This window comes from Somniosus microcephalus, unplaced genomic scaffold (genome assembly GCF_052327205.1).
Source record: "Somniosus microcephalus isolate GS21.2 unplaced genomic scaffold, FLI_Smic_1.0 unresolved_chr2, whole genome shotgun sequence".
Classification (NCBI taxonomy): domain Eukaryota; kingdom Metazoa; phylum Chordata; class Chondrichthyes; order Squaliformes; family Somniosidae; genus Somniosus; species Somniosus microcephalus.
This window is the reverse complement of record NW_028225180.1, coordinates 53,672,274-53,696,786: the sequence shown is the minus strand read 5'-3', so window position 1 is coordinate 53,696,786 and position 24,513 is coordinate 53,672,274. Positions and strand designations below refer to the sequence as shown.

Here is a 24,513-nt window from a genome sequence, read left to right as displayed (position 1 = left end):
TTCATCTCCTTTGGGGATCTTCCCTCCACGGCCGCCAACCTCATATTTCCCCAAACCCGCACAGCCCGCTTTTACCTCCTTCCCAAGATCCACAAATAGGACTGCCCTGGTAGATCCATCGTTTCAGCCTGTTCTTGCCCCATGGACCTTATCTCTTCCTATCACGACTCTATTTTTCTCCCCTTGTCCTGTTTTTCCCCACCTGCATCCTCGACTCTTCCAACGCCTTCCGCCACTTTAACATTTTCCAATTTCCTGGCCCCAACCGTCTCCTTTTCACTATGGACGCCCAGTTCCTTTACACCTCCATCCCCCACCAGGATGGCCTGAGGGCGCTTCGCTTCTACCTTGAACAGAGGACCAAGCAGTCCCCATCCACCAACCCTGCCCCACCTGGCTGAACTTGTTCTCACATTGAACAACTTCTCCTTTGACTCCACTCACTTCCTCCAAATTAAAGGTGTTGCTATGGGAAACCGCATGGATTCCAGCTATGCCTGCCTTTTTGTGGGATATGTGGAACATTCTTTGTTCCAGTCCTACTCAGGTCCCCTCCTTTAGCTGTTTTTTGCAGTACGTTTATGACTATCGGTGCTGTTTCTTGCTATCACTCTAAACAACAAAATTTCATTCACTTTGCTTCCAATTTCCACCCTTCCCTCACCTTCACATGGACCATCTCCGACTCTTCCCTTCCCTTCCTCGGCTTCTCAGTCTCCATCTCTGGGGCTAGACTATTGACAAACATTCACTACAAGCCCACTGACCCCCACAGCTACCTGGACTACACTTCCACCCACCCCTCCTCCTGTAAGGACTCTATTTCATTCTCCCAGTTTCTCCATCTCCGCCGCATCGGCTCTGATGATGCCATCTTCCTTAATAGTGCTTTTGACATGTCTTCCTTTTTTCTCAACCAAGGATTCCCCTCTACTGTGGCTGACACGCCGCTTGACCGTGTCAGTTCTATTTCCTGCCCTTCTGCTCTCATCTATTCCCCTCCTTCCCAGAACCATGATAGGGTTCCCCTTGCCCTCACCTTTCACCCCACCAGATTGACCGAGACCTCCTCCAGAGGGGACTGACCGAGACCTCCTCCAGAGGGGATTGACTGAGACCTCCTCCAGAGGAGACTGACTGAGACCTCCTCCAGAGGAGACTAACCGAGACCTCCTCCAAAGGAGACTGACCGAGACCTCCTTCAGAGGAGACTGACCGAGACCTCCTCCAGAGGGGACTGACCGAGTCCTCCTCCAGTGGAGACTGACCGAGACCTCCTCCAGAGGAGACTGACCGAGACCTCCTCCAGAGGAGACTGACTGAGACCTCCTCCAGAGGAGACTAACCGAGACCTCCTCCAAAGGAGACTGACCGAGACCTCCTTCAGAGGAGACTGACCGAGACCTCCTCCAAAGGAGACTGACCGAGACCTCCTCCAGAGGAGACTGACCGAGACCTCCTCCAGAGGAGACTGACCGAGACCTCCTCCAGAGGAGACTGACCGAGACCTCCTTCAGAGGAGGCTGACCGAGACCTCCTCCAGAGGGGACTGACCGAGTCCTCCTCTAGTGGAGACTGACCGAGACCTCCTCCAGAGTGGACTGACCGAGACCTCCTCCAGAGGGGACTGATGGACAGCTCCTCATACAATTTCCTCTGGGTCCTGGTTTTGTTGCCTTGGGTTAAAAAGTTGCTGTTCGATTGTGGCCCTTGTGTTTTAAAGAGTTTTAATCCTGGGGTTAAAGTAGCCCATCCTGCAATGTGACGAATGCATGTTAACTCACTGTGTGATGAGCAGGGGCTGAGAGGAAATTAAAGTTGGACACGTGAACCCATGAGTGGACATTTCAAAATAATGCTCGTGCTTCGGAGCAATGCGACAACTTTGAGGGGACATGGATGCCACTGGAGGGGTTTTGATAGCGTTAATAGGGAGAAACTATTTCCGGGGCAGGAGGGTGGCTAACCAAAGGACACAAGTTTACAATAATTGGCAAAAGAACCAGGGCAGAGATGAGGAGGATTTTTTCTGCAGCGAGTTGTTCTGATCTGGAATGCACTGCCTGAAAGGGTGGTGGAGGCAGAATGTACTTGTAAAGATACAATTTGCAGGGCTATGGGCAGAGAGAGGGACTAATTGGATCGCACTTTCAAAGAGCTGGCACAGGCAGGATGGACCGAATGGGCTGTATGATTCTATGATTTGTTGCAGATTGATGGGGGCCATTTTGCTGCAGGGTGATGTTGGCCATTTTGCGACAAGTTCATGGCGGCCATTTCCCGTTGCCTCTGGGGCACCATTGTTAGGGTCCCAGCTGCGCTCTTTTGCTGACACTCAGTCTCACCATCTTGTGTAAATTGTATGTCCAGCCTTCTGAGTAAGACCCACCCGCTTCAATAGACCGACAGGTCACGTCTACAGTGTCGTTTGGAGAAGGCAGGAGGTACTATGAGGAAACTTTATTTAATTAATTTAAACAATGAAGCTAGTTTTTATGAAAATAGTGAGACCAGGCGTGAGCTGAAGTAAGCGGTAGAGTTTTTTTAACACAACACAGGGACAACAACAATAACTTGCAATAACATAGCAGCTTTAATGTAATGAAACGTCACAAGGCAATTATCAGACAAAATTTGACACTGAGCCACATAAAGTGATTTTAGGAGAGATGGCCTAAAGCTCAGTAACAGAGGAAAGTTTTAAAATCGTTTAAAGGAGGAGGAGAGTGAGGTAAAGCTGCAAAGAGCTTTAGGGAGGGAATAATAGAGGGCCTTAGTAGCTGAAGTCATGGCGCCAATGTGGAGCAATGAAAATAGAGGATGTGTAACAGGTCAGAGGAGTGGAGAGATCTCAGAGGGTTGTAGGGACACTTGTTACAGAGTCTGACTCCTCACTGGGAGAGACACACACTGTACACAGGGACACTTATTAGAGTCTGACTCCTCCCTGGGAGAGAGACACACTGTACACAGGGACACTTGTTACAGAGTCTGACTCCTCACTGGGAGAGACACACACTGTACACAGGGACACTTATTACAGAGTCTGACTCCTCACTGGGAGAGACACACACTGTACACAGGGACACTTGTTACAGGGTCTGACCCCTCCCTGGGAGAGACACCCAGGAATACAGATTGCAACTGTCAGTGTCCCACTACAGCCCAGACTGAGCCCCACCCTGGACCCTTCCTGACTGTGCATTTCCCCAGTGCCCCATTGGGGAACATTCAGCCCTGGATATCCTGCAGAAGCAGCGCTGTGGGGCCGGGCGGCTGGGACTTGGGGCCGTGTCTGGGCCTCTGACATACGAACATACGAATTAGGAGCAGGAGTAGGCCACTTGGCCCTTCGAGCCTGTTCCGACATTCAATAAGATCATGAGTGATCCGATTACTCCACATTCCCGCCTACCCCCGATATCGTTTCACCCCCTTGCTTACCAAGAATCTATCTACCGCTGCCTTAAAAATATTCAAAGACTCTGCTTTCACCGCCCTCTAAGGAAGAGAGTTCCAAAGGCTCGGGTACATCTGAGAAAAAAATTCTCCTCATCTGTCTTAAATGGGCGACCTCTTATTTTTTAAACAGTGACCCCTAGTTCTAGATTCTCCCACAAGAGGACACATCCTCTCCACATTCACCTTGTCCAGTCCCCTCAGGATCTTAAATGTTTCAATCAAGTCACCTCTTATTCTTCTAAACTCTAGCGGATACAAGCCTAGCCTGTCCAACCTTTCCTCATAAGACAACCCACCCATTCCATGTATTAGTCTAGTAAACCTTCTCTGAACTGCTTGCAACCCACTTACATCAATCCTTAAATAAGGAGACCAATACTGTACACAGTACTCCAGACCAATACTGTACACAATACTCACCAATGCCCTGTATAACTGAAGCACAATCTCTCTGCTGTTGCATTCAATTCCCCTCGCAATAAACTATAACATTCTAGTAGCTTTCATAATTACTTGCTGTACCTGCATAGTAACCTTTGTGATTCATGCACTAGGACACCCAGATCCCTCCGCATCTTGGAGCTCTGCAATCTCTCACCAATTAGATAATATGCTTCTTTTTTATTCTTCCTGCCAAAATGGACAACTTCACATTTTCCGCTGTTATACTCCATTTGCCAGATCATTGCCCACTCAGGTAACCTATCCACAGGAAACTCTTGTTTAAATGGCACGTAATTTCTGGAATTCTCTAAAAACCAGCAAAATTCTGGAGTAGGTTTTGAGGCTTCCGTATACTGTATATTTGTGGCTGTCTAACCGGGGTTCTCGTACTTTTGCCATGTATTCATGCAACTGCACCTCTGGTTGTGTAACCTGGTCCCCGGCACCTGCGTCTGTGGTACGGGGCTCCAGCACCTCTGGTTGTGTAACCTGGTCCCCTGTACCTGTGTCTGTGGAACGGGGCTCCCGCCCCTGTGTCTGTGTAACTTGGTCCCCTGTACCTGTGTCTGTGGAACGGGGCTCCCGCCCCTGTGTCTGTGTAACTTGGTCCCCTGTACCTGTGTCTGTGGAACGGGGCTCCCGCCCCTGTGTCTGTGTAACCTGGTCCCCTGTACCTGTGTCTGTGGAACGGGGCTCCCGCCCCTGTGTCTGTGTAACCTGGTCCCCTGCACCTGTGTCTGTGGAACGGGGCTCCAGCACCTCTGGTTGTGTAACCTGGTCCCCTGTACCTGTGTCCGTGGAATGGGGCTCCCGCCCCTGTGTCTGTGTAACCTGGTCCCCTGTACCTGTGTCTGTGGAACGGGGCGCCAGCGCCTGTGTCTGGGTAACCTGGTCCCCTGTGCCTGTGTCTGTGGAACGGTGCTCGCGCCCCTGTGTCTGTGTAACCTGGTCCCCTGTACCTGTGTCTGTGGAATGGGGCTCCCGCCCCTGTGTCTGTGTAACCTGGTCCACTGTACCTGTGTCTGTGGAACGGGGCTCCCACCCCTGTGTCTGTGTAACCTGGTCCACTGTACCTGTGTCTGTGGAACGGGGCGCCAGCACCTTTGTCTGTGTAACCTGGTCCCCTGTGCCTGTGCCTGTGGAATGGGGCACCCGCCCCTGTGTCTGTGTAACCTGGTCCCCTGTACCTGTGCCTGTGGAACGGGGCGCAAGCGCCTATGCCTGTGTAACCTGGTCCCCTGTACCTGTGTCTGTGGAACGGGGCTCCAGCACCTGTGCCTGTGTAACCTGGTCCCCTGTACCTGTGCCTGTGGAACGGGGCTCCCGCCCCTGTGTCTGTGTAACCTGGTCCCCTGTACCTGTGTCTGTGGAACGGGGCTCCAGCACCTGTGCCTGTGTAACCTGGTCCCCTGTACCTGTGCCTGTGGAACAGGACTCCAGCACCTTTGTCTGTGTAACCTGGTCCCCTGTACCTGTGTCTGTGGAACGGGGCTCCAGCACCTTTGTCTGTGTAACCTGGTCCCCTGTACCTGTGTCTGTGGAACGGGGCTCCAGCACCTTTGTCTGTGTAACGTGGTCCCCTGTACCTGTGCCTGTGGAATGGGGCTCCCGCCCCTGTGTCTGTGTAACCTGGTCCCCTGTACCTGTGCCTGTGGAATGGCTCTCCCGCCTCTGTGCCAGTGGAACGGGGCTCCCGCCCCTGTGCCAGTGGAATGGGGCTCCCGCCCCTGTGCCAGTTGAACGGGGCTCCCGCCCCTGTGCCAGTGGAATGGGGCTCCCGCCCCTGTGCCAGTGGAATGGGGCTCCCGCCCCTGTGCCAGTGGAATGGGGCTCCGCCCCTGTGCCAGTGGAACGGGTCTCCCGCCCCTGTGCCAGTGGAATGGGGCTCCCGCCCCTGTGCCAGTTGAATGGGGCTCCGCCCCTGTGCCAGTGGAACGGGTCTCCCGCCCCTGTGCCAGTTGAATGGGGCTCCCGCCCCTGTGCCTGTGTAACCTGGTCCCCTGTACCTGTGCCTGTGGAATGGGGCTCCAGGCCCTCTGTCTGTGGAACCTGTTCCCCTGTACCTGTGTCTGTGGAAGCTGGTCCCCCGCCCCTGTGCCGGTGGAATGGGGCTCCAGCCCCTGTGCTGGTGGAACGGGGCTCCAGCCCCTGTGCCGGTGGAACGGGGCTACAGCCCCTGTGCCGGTGGAACGGCGCTCCAGCCCCTGTGCCATTGGAACAGGCTCCAGCCCCTGTGCTGGTGGAATGGGGCTCCAGCCCCTGTGCCATTGGAATGGGCTCCAGTCCCTGTGCCGGTGGAATGGGGCTCCAGCCCCTGTGCCGGTGGAACGGGGCTCCAGTCCCTGTGCCCGTGGAACGGGGCTCCAGCCCCTGTGCCGGTGGAACCGGGCTCCAGCCCCTGTGCCATTGGAACGGGGCTCCAGCCCCTGTGCCGGTGGAATGGGGCTCCAGCCCCTGTGCCATTGGAACGGGGCTCCAGCCCCTGTGCCGGTGGAACGGGGCTCCAACCCCTGTGCCATTGGAACGGGGCTCCAGCCCCTGTGCCGGTGGAACGGGGCTCCAGCCCCTGTGCCGGTGGAACGGGGCTCCAGCCCCTGTGCCGGTGGAATGGGGCTCCAGCCCCTGTGCCGGTGGAATGGGGCTCCAGCCCCTGTGCCGGTGGAACCGGGTTTTAGCCCCTGTGCCGGTGGAAAGGGGCTCCAGCCCCTGTGCCGGTGGAAAGGGGCTCCAGCCCCTGTGCCGGTGGAACCGGGCTCCAGCCCCTGTGCCGGTGGAACGGGGCTCCAGCCCCTGTATCGTTGGAACCGGGCTCCAGCCCCTGTGCCGTTGGAATGGGGCTCCAGCCCCTGTGCCGTTGGAACGGGGCTCCAGCCCCTGTGCCGGTGGAACGGGGCTCCAGCCCCTGTGCCGGTGGAACAGGGCTCCAGCCACTGTGCCGGTGGAACGGGGCTCCAGCCCCTGTGCCGGTGGAACGGGGCTCCAGCCCCTGTGCTGGTGGAATGGGGCTCCAGCCCCTGTGCCGGTGGAATGGGGCTCCAGCCCCTGTGCTGGTGGAACGGGGCTCCCGCCTCTGTGCCGGTGGAATGGGGCTCCAGCCCCTGTGCCGGTGGAACGGGGCTCCAACCCTGTGCCGGTGGAACGGGGCTCCAGCCCCTGTGCTGGTGGAACGGGGCTCCAGCCCCTGTACCGTTGGAACCGGGCTCCAGCCCTTGTGCAGTTGGAACGGGGCTCCAGCCCCTGTGCCGGTGGAACGGGGCTCCAGCCCCTGTGCCGGAGGAATGGGGCTCCAGCACCTGTGCTGGTGGAATGGGGCCCCAGCCCCTGTGCTGGTGGAACGGGGCTCCCACCCCTGTGCCGGTGGAATGGGGCTCCAGCCCCTGTGCCGGTGGAATGGGGCTCCCACCCCTGTGCCGGTGGAACGGGGCTCCAGCCCCTGTGCCGGTGGAACGGGGCTCCAGCCCCTGTGCTGGTGGAATGGGGCTCCAGCCCCTATGCTGGTGGAACGGGGCTCCAGCCCCTGTGCCGGAGGAATGGGGCTCCAGCACCTGTGCTGGTGGAATGGGGCTCCAGCCCCTGTGCTGGTGGAACGGGGCTCCCACCCCTGTGCCGGTGGAATGGGGCTCCAGCCCCTGTGCCGGTGGAACGGGGCTCCAGCACCTGTGCCGGTGGAACGGGGCTCCAGCCCCTGTGCTGGTGGAACAGGGCTCCAGCCCCTGTGCTGGTGGAATGGGGCTCCAGCCCCTGTGCCGGTGGAATGGGGCTCCAGCCCCTGTGCCGGTGGAACGGGGCTCCAGCCCCTGTGCCGGTGGAACGGGGCTCCAGCCACTGTGCTGGTGGAATGGGGCTCCAGCCCCTGTGCTGGTGGAATGGGGCTCCCGCCCCTGTGCCGGTGGAATGGGGCTCCAGCCCCTATGCTGGTGGAACGGGGCTCCCGCCCCTGTGCCGGTGGAATGGGGCTCCAGCCCCTGTGCCGGTGGAACGGGGCTCCAGCCACTGTGCTGGTGGAACGGGGCTCCCACCCCTGTGCCGGTGGAATGGGGCTCCAGCACCTGTGCCGGTGGAACGGGGCTCCAGCCCCTGTGCTGGTGGAACGGTGCTCCAGCCCCTGTGCTGGTGGAACGGGGCTCCCACCCCTGTGCCGGTGGAATGGGGCTCCAGCCCCTGTGCCGGTGGAACGGGGCTCGAGCACCTGTGCCGGTGGAACGGGGCTCCAGCCCCTGTGCTGGTGGAACGGGGCTCCCGCCCCTGTGCCGGTGGAATGGGGCTCCAGCCCCTATGCCGGTGGAATGGGGCTCCAGCCCCTGTGCCGGTGGAACGGGGCTCCAGCCCCTGTGCCGGTGGAATGGGGCTCCAGCCCCTGTGCTGGTGGAACGGGGCTCCCGCCCCTGTGCCGGTGGAATGGGGCTCCAGCACCTGTGTCAGTGGAACGGGGTTCCAGCCCCTGTGCCGGTGGAATGGGGCTCCAGCACCTGTGTCAGTGGAATGGGGCTCCAGCCCCTGTGCTGGTGGAACGGGGCTCCAGCACCTGTGTCAGTGGAACGGGGTTCCAGCCCCTGTGCCGGTGGAACGGGGCTCCCGCCCCTGTGCTGGTGGAATGGGGCTCCAGCCCCTGTGCTGGTGGAACGGGGTTCCAGCCCCTGTGCCGGTGGAACGGGGCTCCAGCCCCTGTGCTGGTGGAACGGGGTTCCAGCCCCTGTGCCGGTGGAATGGGGCTCCAGCCCCTGTGCCGGTGGAATGGGGCTCCAGCCCCTGTGCTGGTGGAACGGGGCTCCCGCCCCTGTGCTGGTGGAACGGGGCTCCCGTACCTCGGGCCATTGTCACTCCATGTCCCTTCTTCGTTACCCAGAATTTTTAATCAACTGGCACTATGTCGGTGCCAGACACCAAAGAGTTACCTGTGTATCCCTTTGTAGCCTCCTTATGTCCTCTTCACAATTTACTTTCCTTCATATCTTTGAGTCAGGTGCATATTTAATAACTATACCTTCAGACCCTTCATCCAAGTCATTTATATAAATTGTGAGAAGTTGAGGCCCCAGCACTGATCCCTGTGGCAAACCAATGGTTACATCTTGCCAATCAAAAACTGCCCCATTTATGCCTACTCTTTGTTTCCTGTTAGCTAGCCAATATCTATCCATGCCATTCTGTTGCCCCCTACATCATGAGCTTTTATTTTCCGCAATAACTTTTGACATGGCACCTTATCAAATGCCTTCTGGAAATTTAAGTGCAGTACATCTACTGGTTCCGCTTTGTCCACAGCACGTTACTTTCTCAAAAAACTCCAATAAATTGGTTAAATTGATTTTCCTTGCACAAAACCATGTTGACTCTGCCTGATTACTTTCAACTTTTCTAAGTACCCTGCTATAACGTATTTAATAATAGCTTCTAACATCATCCTTATTGCAGATGCTAAGCTAACTGGCCTATAGTTTCCTGCTTTCTGTCTCCCTCCCTTTTTCAATAAAGGAGTTACATTCGCTCTTTTCCAATCTAATGGAACCTTCCCCGAATCTAGGGAATTTTGGAAAATTAAAACCAACGCATCAACTATCTCACTAGCCACTTATTTTAAGACCCTAGGATGAAGTCCATCAGGACCCGAGGACTTTTCAACTCGCAGCTCCAACAATTTGCTCAATACCACTTCCCTGGTGATTGTAATATTCTTGAGTTCCTCCCTCCCTTCCATTTCCTGATTTACAGCTATTTCTGGGATGTTACTTGTATCCTCTATAGTGAAGACCGATGCAAAATACCTGTTCAATTCAACTGCCATCTCCTTATTTTCCAATATTAATTCCCCAGACTCATGCTTTATCGGACCAACGCTCACATTGTTAACACTTTTCTTTTTAAAATATCTATAGAAACTCTTTCTATCTGTTTTTATATCTCTAGTTAGCTTTCTCTTGTACTCTAATTTTTCTCTCCTTATTAATCTTTTTGTCATTCTTTGCCGTATTTTTATATTCTGTCCAATCTACTGACCTGCCACCCATCTTTGTGCAATTATATGCTTTTTCTTTAAGTTTAATGCTATCTTTAACTTTTTTAGTTAACCACGGATGGTGGGTCCTCCCCTTGGAATGTTTCTTTCTTGTTGGAATGTATATATTCTGTGTATTTTGAAATATCCCCTTAAATGTCTGCCACTGCAATTCTATTGACCTATCCCTAAACCTAATTTGCCAGTTCACTTTAGCTAGCTCTGCTTTCATGCCCTCATAATTGCCCTTATTTAAGTTTAAAATAATAGTCTTGGACCCACTCTTCTCTCCCTCAAACTGAATGTAAAATTCAATCATATTATGATTCAAACCTGGAGCATGGCCGCTTAAAGGGGAGGGGCAGAAAATCGGCCAAAAATGATCATATAATGAGAGCAGTGATGGTCATCAATTGAAATGTTCACACATCCACACTCAACCCGCGTCTGCATTCCCGCAGCGACTCCAGGTGTCTCTTTCCGTTTAAACTGAACTGATTCGCCCCCAGCCTGAAACAGATTAATGATTAAACAGGAAAATAACAGATTGAACTACAGTGTAAATAACAGTGAGACTGGGGTTAATATTTCAATAATAATTACAGACAAATATTACCCATAAGTGACTGAATCCCATTTATAATTTATTTATTACATTTACATTAACAGAAACACTCACCGGATCAGCTCCAGACTCCTGCAGGTCAGTATGAGGCGGCGGAGAGCGGGGACAGATCGGTCTGTGAAGGAGTTTGATCCCAGGTCCAGATCCATCAGTGAGCGGTTTGTACTGAGAGCAGAGGCGAGATCCTCGGCACAAGAATCTGTGAGACCGACTCCTTCCAACCTGGGGATCAGAGTAAATCCCCAGTGTTTATCAATAACACTATTACTGATACTAATAATAATGAACAGTGTCAGACACCCAGTTATTATAAACACAATCTCACACAGTCTGGTACTTACTCCAGTTTCTGTATTTTACAATCCGGGGTCCTTAGAGCCGCAGACAATAGTTTCACTCCTGAATCTCCCAGTTTATCATCACTCAGGTCTAGAGCCGTCAGTGACTGGTTTGTACTGAGAGCGGAGGTGAGATCTTGGGCACAAGAAGCTGTGAGACCGGCACCCCATAGCCTGGGAATCAGAAAGAGAAATAACAGTATTCAGAGTAAATCCCCAGTGTTTATTAATAACACTATTACTGATACTAATAATAATGTTCAGTGTCAGACATCCAGTTATTGTAAACACAATCTCACAGTGTCTGATACTTACTCCAGTTCCTGTATTTTACAGTCCGGATTCCTCAGAGCCGCAGACAATAGTTTCGCTCCAGAATCTCCCAATTCATTGTCACTTAATCTAAACACAAACAGACAGAGAATGAGAAACAAACTGAATCAAACCACGGATCTGATATATTTCACTCTTTGATATTACAGCAATCATTGAAAGTACTTTAGGGAATTAATAACCCGGTTTCCCCCGCCATTCCCCTACCCGGGCGGGTCCGATACAGCCGGGGTTGGTGGCGGGTCATGGTCCCGACCTGTCGAAGGACGTTCCCCTGATTGGTTGGTTAAGCCGGCCCATCGTGTTTCCCGGCCAATTAGTGGAAGTGGGTCTGATGACGTCAATTGATGATGCGTCAGCAGCTCGTTCCTTAAACGCTCCATGCACAAATTGATTTTGACATTTGTGCTGTCAGTGTTCTACAGCATTGAGCTGTTGCAACACTGACGAGCACTGCACAGAGGTGCAGGGCTGCACACAGGCTCTCGCATGACTCCATACATATACTTGTGGAGGGTGTCACAGCAGGCAGAAAGGCTTTCTTCTCATCCAGTGACGGAATAGACCTCCCCAGACCAATGCAGCCTTGTTGCACATTGCAGTGGGTCTCAAGCAGGGATGGCCTCAGGGGGAACAGGCTGTAGTCGTGCAAAGCTATCAATGATCTCAGTAGACCACGAAACGTCACTGCAAAGCCACACACAACCTCATCCTGCTGTGCCACTCATCACATCCTCATCACTCTGCCTCCCTTACCCTACTGCTGCACATTCTTACACACAACTTACCTTGCACCACCGCCCATCCCTATCTAGCTATATTATCACATCCCCATCTCACTAACCACCCCTCACACTCACCCTCATCCTAATCCAATCATACCAACTAACACACAAGGGTAGGCAATTGTGTGTTTTAGCCAATGTTCATGTGAAGTTTCTGTTAATGTGGTATCAAACATTGAAATCTTTATTTTCAACACTTTCAATTCTTCGATAGGTTTGTGTGCACCTTTGGATGTGGCTTAGTGAGTTGCAGTGACTGGTAAGACATAACGGTACACCCCGCAATTTTGATGAGTGTGAATGGAATGGCTTGGGCACTGTAATGATGCTTTATGTTGTTGGTGTGGGCTGGTGCAAACCTGGCGCATCATGTGGCATCCAGCATCAAGTGAAGAAACTCTGCCCATGGTGACACCATCCCTGGCATCCCGGTCAGCAGTGTGTTCTGGTGGTGATGCCCTCTGTGCTGTGCAGCATCAGGAGTTGTGGAGCAGGTTGGTGTTGTTGCTGCTGGTGTGCCTGGTGCTGCAGGTGTTGGGGCTGATCATGGTGCGACCCTGAGCGTGTCAGGAAGGGACAGAATATATAAAGATAAAGGTAAAGTAGTAAAGGGGGTAAAAGCAAGAATAAATTGTCACAAAACATATTTAAAAGTTCTTTATCTGAATGCACGCAGCATTCGTAACAAAATAGATGAGTTGACGGTACAAATAACTACACTTGGGTATGATCTGGTGGCCATTATGGAGACATGGCTGCAGGGTGCCCATGACTGGGAACTAAACACCCAGGGGCATTCGACTATTAGGAAGGACAGACAGGAAGGGAAGGGAGGTGGGGTGGCTGTGTTAATAAAGGATGGAATCACTGCAATAGTGAGAAATTATATTGGGTCAAAAGATCAGGATAGTGTAACAGTTTGGGTGGAGATAAGGAATAATAAGGGGAAAAAGTCACTAGTGGGCGTAGTCTATAGACCTCCTAACAGTTGCAACCCTATTGATCGGAGTATAAAACAGGAAATAGTTGGGGCTTGTAATAAGGGAACAGCTATAATCATGGGAGATTTTAACTTTCATATTGACTGGACAAATCAAATTGGGCAGGGCAGCCTTGAGGAAGAGTTCATCGAGTGCATTAGGGACGGGTTCCTTGAGCAGTATGTTACTGAACCAACCAGGGGGCAGGCAATCTTAGATCTGGTCCTGTGTAATGAGACAGGATTAATAAAAAATGTCATAGTAAAGGATCCCCTTGGAATGAGTGACCATAACATGGTTGAATTCCAAATTCAGTTGGAAGATGAGAGAGTTGGATCTCAAACCAACATACTATGCTTAAATAAAGGAGACTATGAAGGTATGAGAGCAGAGTTGACTAAAGTGGACTGGGAAAATAGATTAAGGTGTAAGACGGTACATGAGCAGTGGTGTACATTCAAGGAGATATTTCACAACTTTCAAGAAAACAATATATCCCAATGAGGAAAAAGGGGCATAAAAGAAAAGACAGCCATCCGTGGCTAAGTAAAGTAATAAAGGATAGTATCTGACTGAAAACAAGGGCATATAAAGTAGCCAAATCTAGTGGGAGGATAGAAGATTGGGAAGCATTTAAAAGCCAGCAAAGAATAACTAAAAGATTAATTAAGAAAGGGAAGATAGATTATAAAAGTGAACTAACAAAAAATATAAAAACAGATAGCAAGAGTTTCTACAGTTATATAAAAAGAAAAAAAGAGTGGCTAAAGTGAATGTTGGTCCCTTAGAGTACGAGACCGGGAAATTATTGTGGGGAACATGGAGGTGGCCAAAAGGCTGAACAAATATTTTGTATCAGTCTTTACAGTAGAGGACACTAAAAATATCCCAACACTGGTCAAACAGGGGGCAATGGGGGGGGGGAGGAGCTAAACACGATTAAAATTACTAAGGAGATGGTACTCAGTAAGATAATGGGACTTAAGGCGGATAAATCCCCTGGACCTGATGGCTTACATCCTAGGGTCTTGAGAGAAGTAGCGGTAGGGATTGCGGATGCATTGGTGGTAATTTTCCAAAACTCCCTGGATTCAGGAAAGGTCCCAGCAGATTGGAAAACTGCTACTGTAATGCCCTAATTTAAAAAGGGAAGTAGACAAAAGGCTGGAAACTATAGACCAGTTAGCCTAACATCTGTGGTTGGTAAAATGTTGTAGTCCATTACTAAGGAAGCAGTAATAGGACATTTGTATAAGCATAATTTAGTCGGACAGAGTCAGCATGGTTTTATGAAGGGGAAGTCCTGTTTGACAAATTTGCTTGAATTCTTTTAACAAACAGGGTGGATAAAGGGGAACCAGTGGCTGTGGTGTATTTGGACTTCCAAAAGGCATTTGAAAGGTGCCACACAAAAGATACCTGCACAAGATAAAAAATCACATAATTTGGGGGTAATATACTGGTATGGCTGGAAGGTTGGCTATCTAACAGAAAACAGAGAGTTGGGATAAATGGTTCATTCTCGGGTTGGCAATCAGTAACTAGTGGTGTTCTGCAGGGGTCAGTGCTGGGACCCCAACTCTTTACAATCTATATTAACGATTTGGAGGAGGGGACCAAGTGCAACATATCCAAGTTTGCCAATGATACAAATATGGGAGGGAAAGCAGTGAGTGAGGAGGACATAAAAAACCTGCAAAAGGACATAGACAGGCTAAGTGAGTGGGCAGAAATTTGGCAGATGGAATATAATGTTGGAAAGTGTGAGGTAATGCACTTTGGCAGAAAAAAATCAAAGAGCAAGTTATTATCTAAATGGAGAGAAACTGCAAAGTGCTACAGTACAAAGGGATCTGGGGGTCCTGGTACATGAAACACAGAAGGTTAGTATGCAGGTACAGCAGGTGATCAGGAAGGCCATTGGAATCTTGGCTTTTACTGCAAGGGGGATGGAGTATTAAAGCAGGGAAGTCTTGCTTCAGTTATACAGGGTACTGGTGAGGCCACACCTGGAATATTGCGTACAGTTTTGTTTTCCATATTTAAGAAAAGATATACTTGCTCTCAAGACGGTTCAGAGAAGGTTCACTCGGTTGATTCCGGAGATGAGGGGGTTGACTTATGAAGAAAGGTTGAGTAGGTTGGGCCTCTACTCATTGGAATTCAGAAGAATGAGAGGCGATATTATCGAAACATATAAGATTGTGCGGGGCCTTGATCGGGTGGATGCGGGGAGGATGTTTCCACTGATGGGTGAGACTAGAACTAGGGGGCATAATCTTAGAATAAGGGGCTGCCGTTTCAAAACTGAGATGAGGAGAAACTTCTTCACTCAGAGGGTAGTAAATCTATGGAATTTGCTACCTCGGAGAGCTGTGGAAGCTGCAATATTAAATAAATTTAAAACGGAGATGGACAGTTTCCTAGCTGATAAGGGAATTTGGGGTTACGGGGAGCGGGCAGGAAAGTGGATGTGAGTCTAGGTTCGGATCAGCCATGATCCTATTGAATGGCGGAGCAGGCCCGAGCGGCCGTATGGCCTACTCCTGCTCCTACTTCTTATGTTCTTATGTTCTGAGGCCCAAGGTGAGACAGCATAAACCATACCCATGGTGATGTGATAGATGGCAGGTGAACTTTACATGACAGAAGCAATCTGTCAATGGTGAGAGACTTTGTTCCAATGAGGAGACATTGGATAGAGAGTTTGATCCAAACACTTGCAACCTGCAGAAAGCTCAACCTGTCTTAAAATGCAGTAAATATTAGCTTATGCGCATTGAAAGTGAACAGCTGTGAGACGGGAGATTTTGTAGCACATTTCCAGCTGTCAATTAATGAGATTGGTCCATGGCCATTGAACTCCCGCCCTGCTTACCTGACGTGATCCCCGAGCAGTGTAGCCCACGTGGGCAACTGGTAAACTCTGAAGGTTCACTCAAATAGTTGTTAATTGTTAACAAGGTCATAATGACCTGAACTGCCACCTCCACAGCTGTGGGTCGGGTCTGCTTAGCGCTGACAGACCCAACATTTGGAAAAGGCGTGTGGCAGCGGTTTCACAGCGGGCTCCTGACCCGCTGGGGAAAAATACAGTTTCACACCCGACCCGCCACCGATCGTGCCCACTAACCCCTCGGAAAATTTGCCCCATTCCTGTCACTGGGAATGAATCTCACTCTGCCCAACTCCCCATATATTCAGGGACTGTCAGTAAATGTATTTATTAAATAAAGTGCTGTCTGTGTGAAGCCTTTAAATGTCCCTCAGTCCGGTCTCATTCCCTGATGGTCAGAATTACCCTCCTGGAGCTCAGTGACCAGCCTCGTCATGTTTAGGGAACACTAGTCTCTTTTCTGCTGCTCCTTCAATCCCGGATTTTATGGGAATGGGGCAAATTGTCCTTAATTAAATGATAAAGTGGTGATTTCCTGCACTTTATATGTACATTATATTAATCTGTATAATATCTCGGGGTGAGTTATATTTTGAAACGCTAACAGCTGCTGTCAAATCCGTCCCCCCGGATTTTATATAACAAGGAGAATTTATACTGAAATAAAAACAGAAAATGCTGGAAATACCCAGCAAATCAGGCAGCATCTATAGAGAGAGAAACAGAGTTATATGTTTCAGGTCGCGGACACTTCGACAGAACTGGAAAAAGTTACAGATGTAACAGATTTTTAAGCAAGTGTAGGAGCAGGGAAATGTGGGGGGGAGCGGAGGAAAGAACAAAAGGGAAGGTGTGGTAAAACCACCAATGAACTCCTGAACAAATGAATAACTGTCTTTAAAACAATGTTACAGCACCTAGGTCCGTTTGCTGAGTGTAAACAAGCTTTCTGTAAAAACCCTGAAACAACGTGATGACGTCGTCACGTTGGTCACGTGGTGCCCCGAGTGGCGGGAAACGTGATGATGTCATGACGTCAGAGGTGGGAGGTTCTGGGTTCAGACCTCGTGGAACTAGTTACTGTGTAGACCTGTTTGCTGTTGCTCCTGCATGTTTTTGTTTTGTTCACCAGTTTAATTAAATTCGGTTAATTTACTGAACTGCCTCGACCTTAGTGATTTAGATCAGAATCCGTTGATTCCTACATTGGTGAACTGCCTCGACCTCAGTGATTTAGATAGGAATTTGTTGATTCCTACAAAGGTCTATGACAGGGTGGAAGACAGGATAGATTAAAAGACAAAAGGGATGCTGGTGAAAGCAAAAGGAGATGTTAATGGGACAAGTTAATAACAAAATAGGAATCTAGATGAGGTGTGAATGGCAATGGCAGAATCATCAACAGCTGTCATGTGATGAAAAAAAGGGAAAGGAGAAACAATAATGAAAAAAATAAAATAGGGGCCGAGTTTAAATTCAGAAATTGTTGAACTCGATGTTGAGTCCAGAAGGCTGTAAAGTGCCTAATTGAAAGATGAGGTGCTGTTCCTTGGTCTTATGTTGTACTTTGTTGGAAGAGGGCAAGAGGCCAAGAATGGAGAGAGCAGAGTGGGAGTGGAGCAGAGAAATAAAGTGATAGGTACCAGAAGCTCGGGGTCACACTTATGGACTGAGCAGAGGTGTTCCACAAAGTGGTCACACAATCTGCATTTTGTCTCCCCAAAGTAGAGGAGACCGCATCGTGAGCAGTGAATACAGTATACTAAATTGCAAGTACAACAAGTAAATCGCTGTTTCACATGGAAGGATTGTTTGGGGCCCTGGACAGTGGGAAGGGAAGAGGTAAAACGGCAGGTGTTGCATCTCCTGTGCTTGCATGGGAAAGTGTCATAGGAAGGGGAAGGGGTGTTGGGGGTGATTGAGGAGTGGATCAGGGTGTGGGGGAGGGAGTGTTCCCTTTGGAATTCTGAAAGGGGAGGTGAAGGGAAGATATGTTTGGTGGTGGGATCGCACTAGACGTGGAGGAAATGGTGGAGGATGATCTGTTGAATACGGAGGCTGGTGGGGTGAAAGGTGAGGAGAAGGTGAACCCTATCGTGGTTCCAGGAGGGAGGGGAAGGGGTGAGAGCAGAAGTGTGGGAAATAGAACGGACATGGTCAAGAGCCATGTCAACCACGGTAGAGGAGAACCCTCGGTTGAAGAAAAAGGAAGACATGTCGGAAGCGCTAGTATGGAAGGTGGCATCATCAGAGTAGAAGGGGCAGAGACAGAAAAACTGGGAGAATGGACTAGCGGCCTTATCGGAAGCGAGGTGGGAGGAAGTATATTCCAGGTAGCTGTGGAAGTCAGAGGGCTTATAGTGAATGTTTGTCAACAGCAGCAACAGAGTTTGTTCTGTCCCGTTACAAGTATTAAATGTCCCTGTGTTCCTAGTTTCTAGGGGAGGGGAGTCTTTCACTTTATTCTCATTAAAAAGGTTCTACATTTATTTCAGGTGTAACTGGCCCGACAGTTTTTGGGGAATTATCGGAAGTTCCCTCCCCGAGCGGGGCCTCACACACAGGGGGCCGATTATGGGGAATTCCCAGGTTCACTGCCCCCGGTTTACCCAGGAGCCGCCCGCTGTGTGCGAGGCCCCACCACTGGCCGGTGTGTGTGTCTGTACTCCGGGGCTAATACCCCACAACACGTTAGATTGGAACCTTTTACCGGCAGATGTAAGATCCTGAAAATCAATATTTTCTCAATGTTCAGGATTGTGTGTAGTTGTAAACATTTACAGCTAAAAGAGTTCCTGGTTCCCCAATATTCCCCATCCAGGAAACTTCCCCCTCAACAAAACAAACCCTGCACAGTATTGGAGTAAATATTGAACTGTTAGTGATTTAAATTCGGGTTTCTGCCCTATTTCTACTTGAAATGTTGGATGTGGAAAACATTTTAAATTAATTTTATGTGTACTGCCGGATTGTATTTTATGTTTACATTCCGCTGTCCAGCCTCATTAAATATGATTTTTTGTTATTAAATTATCAGACTCTGTGACCTGTATTTGCTGATCTGATAAAGACTGTAAAATTCCTACTTGTTCACAAGGATCCTATCTTATGATTCAGTCCTGAGGGAATTACGAACTGATCCTCTTATTATTGCTCATATTTTTGTTGAATCTGATTCTGTCTGGTTTAACTGAACTGTTTGTTTCCCTTTATTACGGAGCAACAACACAATCCATGACTGTTCTACAATTCGGCCAACAGTTAGAGACAATAAACAGTTACCTCAACTTCCGGCATTTGTGCAGTACGGGTCCCAGCCGCTGGAAACCTTCACAAAGAATGTGGCAGTTCTCCAGATCCAGGTGTTTTATTGTATCACAGAGCCCAATGACATCAGACAGGACCGCACAGTCAATCGGGGTCAATGTCAATCCACTAAAGGTAAGGGATTCAACAGATCCCACTGTGATCCGAGCCAGTGCTTTATTCTGAGACTCAAACAGGTAGTGGAATGTGTTCAGGAGGTTCCTTTTACCAGTTTCACTCCCTGTGTTTTTAATCTGTCCTTCAACCTTCTCCTTCACCCAGTCAATCACTCGGCAGGTGGTTTGATGAAGAAATGGACCCAGAAACTCCTCCAGGGGCCGAGCTGCCCGTGGGGAGGAGAGACCAGCAACAAAACGGAGAAATATCTCAAATCGCCCATCTTCATTGCTGTGGGATTCTCTGAGGAGTTTCAGGATGTCGCCGGGATCTGGAATCAGGAATTGTGCGAGTGCGGCTACAAACTCTTGGATGGTGAGGTGCGGGAATGAGTACACCACGCTCTGGGCAGAATGATCTCTCTCCAACAGTTCCATCATGAACCCAGACAGGAACTGGGAAGGTTGCAGATTGTACTTGATCAAATCTCCATTTCTAAACACAATCTTCTTCTCGGAGACTCCTGTGACGGCCATCTCACCAAGCCTCAGTATCACATCACGGGGGCTTTTAATCTCTCGGCCATGGTTTTTCAGAATATTGTAAATATAGTAGGAATATAGTTGGGTGATGGTCTTGGGAACTCGCTGCTGTTCCCTGTCTCTTTGTGTAAAGAAGGGACCCAGTGACAGGCCGAGGATCCAGCAGTAGGAAGGGTTGTAGCACATGGTGTACAGGATGTCGTTCTCCTCCACATGTTTGAAAACAGCTGCTGCTACTGTCTGATCTTCAAAAAACTTGTTGAAATATTCCTTCCGCTCTTCGCCAACAAACCCCAAGATTTCAGCCCAGACACTTATCTCAGCCTTTTCCAATAAATGTAATGCAGTGGGGCGGCTGGTCATGAGCACTGAACATCCTGGGAGCAGCTTGTGCTGTATTAAACTGTACACAATGTCAGACACTTCACACCAGCATTCGGGATCTGTGCACATGTGCTGAGGTTCTGTATTTCTCCGATTGTCAGCAAAATCGATTCTGTCCTTGAATTCATCCAAACCATCGAATATAAACAGCAATCCCTCTGGGTTCTTCCAAAGCTCTCCCAGAATATTCCCAAAGTAAGGATACAGATCCAGTATCAGATTCCTCAGGTTTATTCTACAATTAATAGCATTCAAATCCCGGAATTTAAAACTGAAAACGAATTGAAAGTGTGGGTATATTTTCCCAGTTGCCCAGTCATGAACAATCTTTTGTACCATTGTTGTTTTTCCAATCCCCGGGACTCCGCTCACTGCTGCTGAACTGCCAGATTTGGATTTTCTCCGGGAAAAACTGCTGTGGAACAATTGATCTGTTCGGATTTTTTCCAGTTCTCGCCGGAGATGTTTCTGTCTCCACTCTTCATGGTCTCGGCCTCTTGCCAGCAGTTCATGTTCAACAAGCGTCCGGTCTCGAACAGTAGAAATGACCGTTAGCTCAGCGTATCGATCAACCAGTTGGAAAATCCTAACCTTCTCCTTTATTAGGATAGTGTTCACTCTCAGTGTTTCAGTTTGTATCCGAAGTGTTTCCTTGTGTTTCTGTTTAACATCTTCAATGAGAACAGATCGAAAGTGGTTCACAATGTTAATTGCATTGACATAAAACAACTCCTCAATACCATTGCACTATTCAGTAAATTATTGCAAGATTTAATTCACAGCTTCAATAGATGTGCATGTAGAAATTAAAACTGTTAATGGAAACCTCGCTGGAAAGTGAACAATGGCCAAAAAATGTATCAAATTCTCACTTGATTCTAATATTCACTGAACATAGAGATTTCTATGAAGGTGATATTTTCCCTCTGATGGTTAATGCAATCAGCCCTGCCTTGTACTACAGACATCTCATTATAAATCCACCCGTGATCCTGGTTATACAACAGTAGTAGTTCTCATTGATCAATCTTCAAAGGGAGCAGCTAGAAGACACGAGAAGGAGGATAGGGACAGACTGTGAATGACCACTGGTCCCACTGTAATTGTATCAGACCGTGGTATGGTTATCTGGAGGATTGTGTGCACTGAGAGAGAGACAGACTGTTAATGGATAGAAGTCCCACTGTAATTGTATCAGACCATGGGATGTTTATCTAGAGGATTGTGTGCACTGAGAGAGGGACAGACTGTGAATGGCCAGGAGTCCCACTGTCATTGTATCTGACCATGGGATGGTTATCTGGAGGATTGTGTGTACTGGGAGAGGGACAGACTCTAAATGGTCAGAAGGTCCACTGTTCCTGTATGTTAGCTGGGGTATTGTGTGAGCTGTGTGTGAAACAGACTAAGTGGTCAGAAGATCGAATCGGAGGATTATTTGACCCTTATCTGATCTTCCGACCTGATATCTTGCCCATCACCAAGACCGCCTACTTCAACCTCCAAAACATTGCTCATCTCCGCCACTGCCTCAACTCATCTGCTGCTGAAACTCTCATCAATGCCTTTGTTACATCCCGACTCAACTATTCCAATGCTCTCCTGGTCGGCCTCCCACGATGTACCCTCCGTAAACTTGAGCTAATACAGACCCCTACTGTCCATATTCTAACTTGCACCAAGTCCCGTTCAAACATCACCCCTGCGGTCACTGAACTACATTTGCTCCTGATCCAACAACGCCTTGGTTTTAAATTTCTCATTCTTATTTTTAAATTGTTTCATGGTCTTGTCCCTCCCTATCTCTGTAACCTCCAGCACTAGCATCCTCAGAGATCTCTGCCTTACTGCAATTCTGGCCTATTGTGCATCTCCGATTTTCATCACTCCACCATTGGCGGATGCCCTTTCAGCTTCCGGGGCCCGAAGTTCTGGAATTCCCTCCCTTATCATTTCCGCCTCTTAAAAGAAGTTCCACTGGTATTATATCAGGACTCGGACAGGTTATCTGGTGTATTGTGTATAGAGAGAGGGGCAGACTGTGAATTGACAGTTGTCTGGGGTATTACCTGCACTGCTATAGTTACCTGAACACAGGTAAATGTTACTGGCATTCTGATGGTACAGAGGGGAATCAGGAACATGACTTAAGGTTTTAGGAGTTTATGTTGAGGGTGTTTTATGCATTTTGCTTTGGGCAAGCGACATCAGTATTGAAATATTTTAATGGAATTCACAACATTAGTGCAGGAAACAAATAGCAAAATAAATAGTAATGGAGAAAATTGAAAATCAGAAGTAAAAATGGAAATCGGGGTATATTTTTCACCCAAGGGGTATTAGAGCGGGTGGACCAGTTACCAGGGAAGGGCACTAAAGGGCAGTGTAAGTGGGGTCTAGAGACAATTGAAGATATTATTGTGGATATTCTGAGAGGAGGGTTAGGTGGCTTTATCTCTCTCACAGGGATGACTTGATTGACCCGAATGGTATTTTCCTGTCCCTAATCATTCTCCGGTTACATTGTATCTCCGAAATTGCAAACAAGTTTTCAAGCAGTTTTACACATACAATCAATATATGTTTTTATAACAGTCCGGTTATATCACCGATTAGAATTTGAAATAGATTTCCAGCATCCGCAGTATTTTGCTTTAGATTAGAAATAGAATGGCCGCCTACTTCACCCAGTTTAATGTTAGAGCAGAAAACATTCACCGTCGATTTGAACTGTTCTACCAATAATTTTACTCCCTTTTTTTTCAATTTGGTATAAGTTTCCTACAATGTAGTTTTGGGAAATTACAAATGTGTTTCCATTAGTCATTACACTGGTAAACATACATGTGATTTAAGAAATATAATTTGAGTAGAATGAGTGCCTCTCATTCAATACCATTATGAAGATAGCCAATAACTTCCTCGTCACCGTGAACATTGTACATTTTTACACGGAATGGAATAATGTTATATTGTGTGAACACCTGTATATCTTCTCAGATCAGATATAGCAATTTCCGAAATGTTATTGTGTGCTGAGAAGTGATAAAATTATTCTATTACGCATGTCTCCAGAACTTACCCTGTACTTTATGGGGGAACAGATTTCCAGGGGCGCAGAAAACCCTGAATAACTGGCTAAAGGCACTTTTTGATCCCAGAATGCCTGCGTGACACAGAGGAGGTTTGTATTAGGATTCACTGTATATCAGAATATTACCAGGTGCGTATGCAGATTTCTCAGTGTATCAGGACCCTGCCAGGTGTGTATGGGGTTTCAGAGTGTAACAGCATAATTCCAGGTGTGTATGGGATTTCACAGTGTATCAGGATCCTGCCAGGTGTGTATGGCGTTTCACAGTGTATCAGAACCCTGTCAGGTATGTATGGGGTTTCACAGTGTATCAGGATCCTGCCAGGTGTGTATGGGGTTTCAGAGTGTATCTGGATCCTACCAGGTGTGTATGGGGATTCACAGTGTATCAGGATTCTGCCAGGTGTGTATGGGGATTCACAGTGTATCAGGATTCTGCCAGGTGTTTAGAAGACCTCACAAGTAATAGAGATCAGCAGCTGGAGTTAATGAAATACTGCACCGTCCGCATTATACACAAAACATCAAAAATTGTCTGAATTTGAATTTGAACCTATACAGACTAGCTTTGAATTGATAATAAATCTAAATGACTTTCAATCATATGCTTCCAGGCTTTGAACTTCTGATTCCCAGATTCTGACAAACTCTAAACAAATGGGTGCTGTCAATCATTCTGATTTTCAGATATAAAATAAACGGTTTGAAATCTCCAGGTCATCACTTACCTTTCAGTTGACTGGGTACTTCGGATAAACCTCGTGCGATGTTTATATAATCAAATGGATCAGAACCTGTTTAAATTAATGAGCGTATATGAAATCAGATCTGTGTAATATTACAGCAAATCATGGTTTATTCGAATGTGAAATTGAATTCAGTGAGTAATTATTCCGTACCAAGTTCGAGCATTTCTCTCAGTATTTTGTCCAGCTTTGGCACCCCATGGCGCATTTTCACAAAGGATTCCCACATCACCCTTCGGGCCCCAGAGCCTTTCTCCATCACCAGATTTAGGAGAAGCTTGGAATTCTCCGCCCGTTTTCCCTTCTCCGCAAGATCAGTGACTTTCTGTAAAGAATAATAATGAATATATTGAGGAGCGGAGTGAAAGACAAACACTGAGAATGAGAAGGAAATGATCTGCACAGTGATGGGATCTCCCAGTTGTTTTGAGCAGGGAAAGCAATCACTGGGCCGGATACTGATCCA

General features: G+C 48.6%; 1 protein-coding gene and 1 pseudogene across 1 annotated transcript in view; one reads left to right on the top strand and one right to left on the bottom strand.

Annotated features, from left to right (window-relative positions):
- LOC147092644 (NACHT, LRR and PYD domains-containing protein 3-like) overlaps positions 1-24,513 on the top strand; it is a 309,097-nt pseudogene that overhangs the window by 46,146 nt on the left and 238,438 nt on the right.
- LOC147092645 (NACHT, LRR and PYD domains-containing protein 3-like) overlaps positions 2,575-24,513 on the bottom strand; it is a 121,287-nt gene continuing 99,348 nt past the window's right edge. Inside the window, exons 4-10 of the mRNA XM_085975975.1 lie at positions 24,201-24,372; positions 24,030-24,095; positions 19,141-20,878; positions 11,180-11,266; positions 10,868-11,038; positions 10,581-10,748; positions 2,575-10,411 (exon numbers count right to left, since the gene is read on the bottom strand). Coding sequence (XP_085832101.1) covers positions 10,324-10,411; positions 10,581-10,748; positions 10,868-11,038; positions 11,180-11,266; positions 19,141-20,878; positions 24,030-24,095; positions 24,201-24,372 — 2,490 coding nt within the window. The 3' untranslated portion in view covers positions 2,575-10,323. The remainder of the gene's footprint in view (positions 10,412-10,580; positions 10,749-10,867; positions 11,039-11,179; positions 11,267-19,140; positions 20,879-24,029; positions 24,096-24,200; positions 24,373-24,513) is intronic.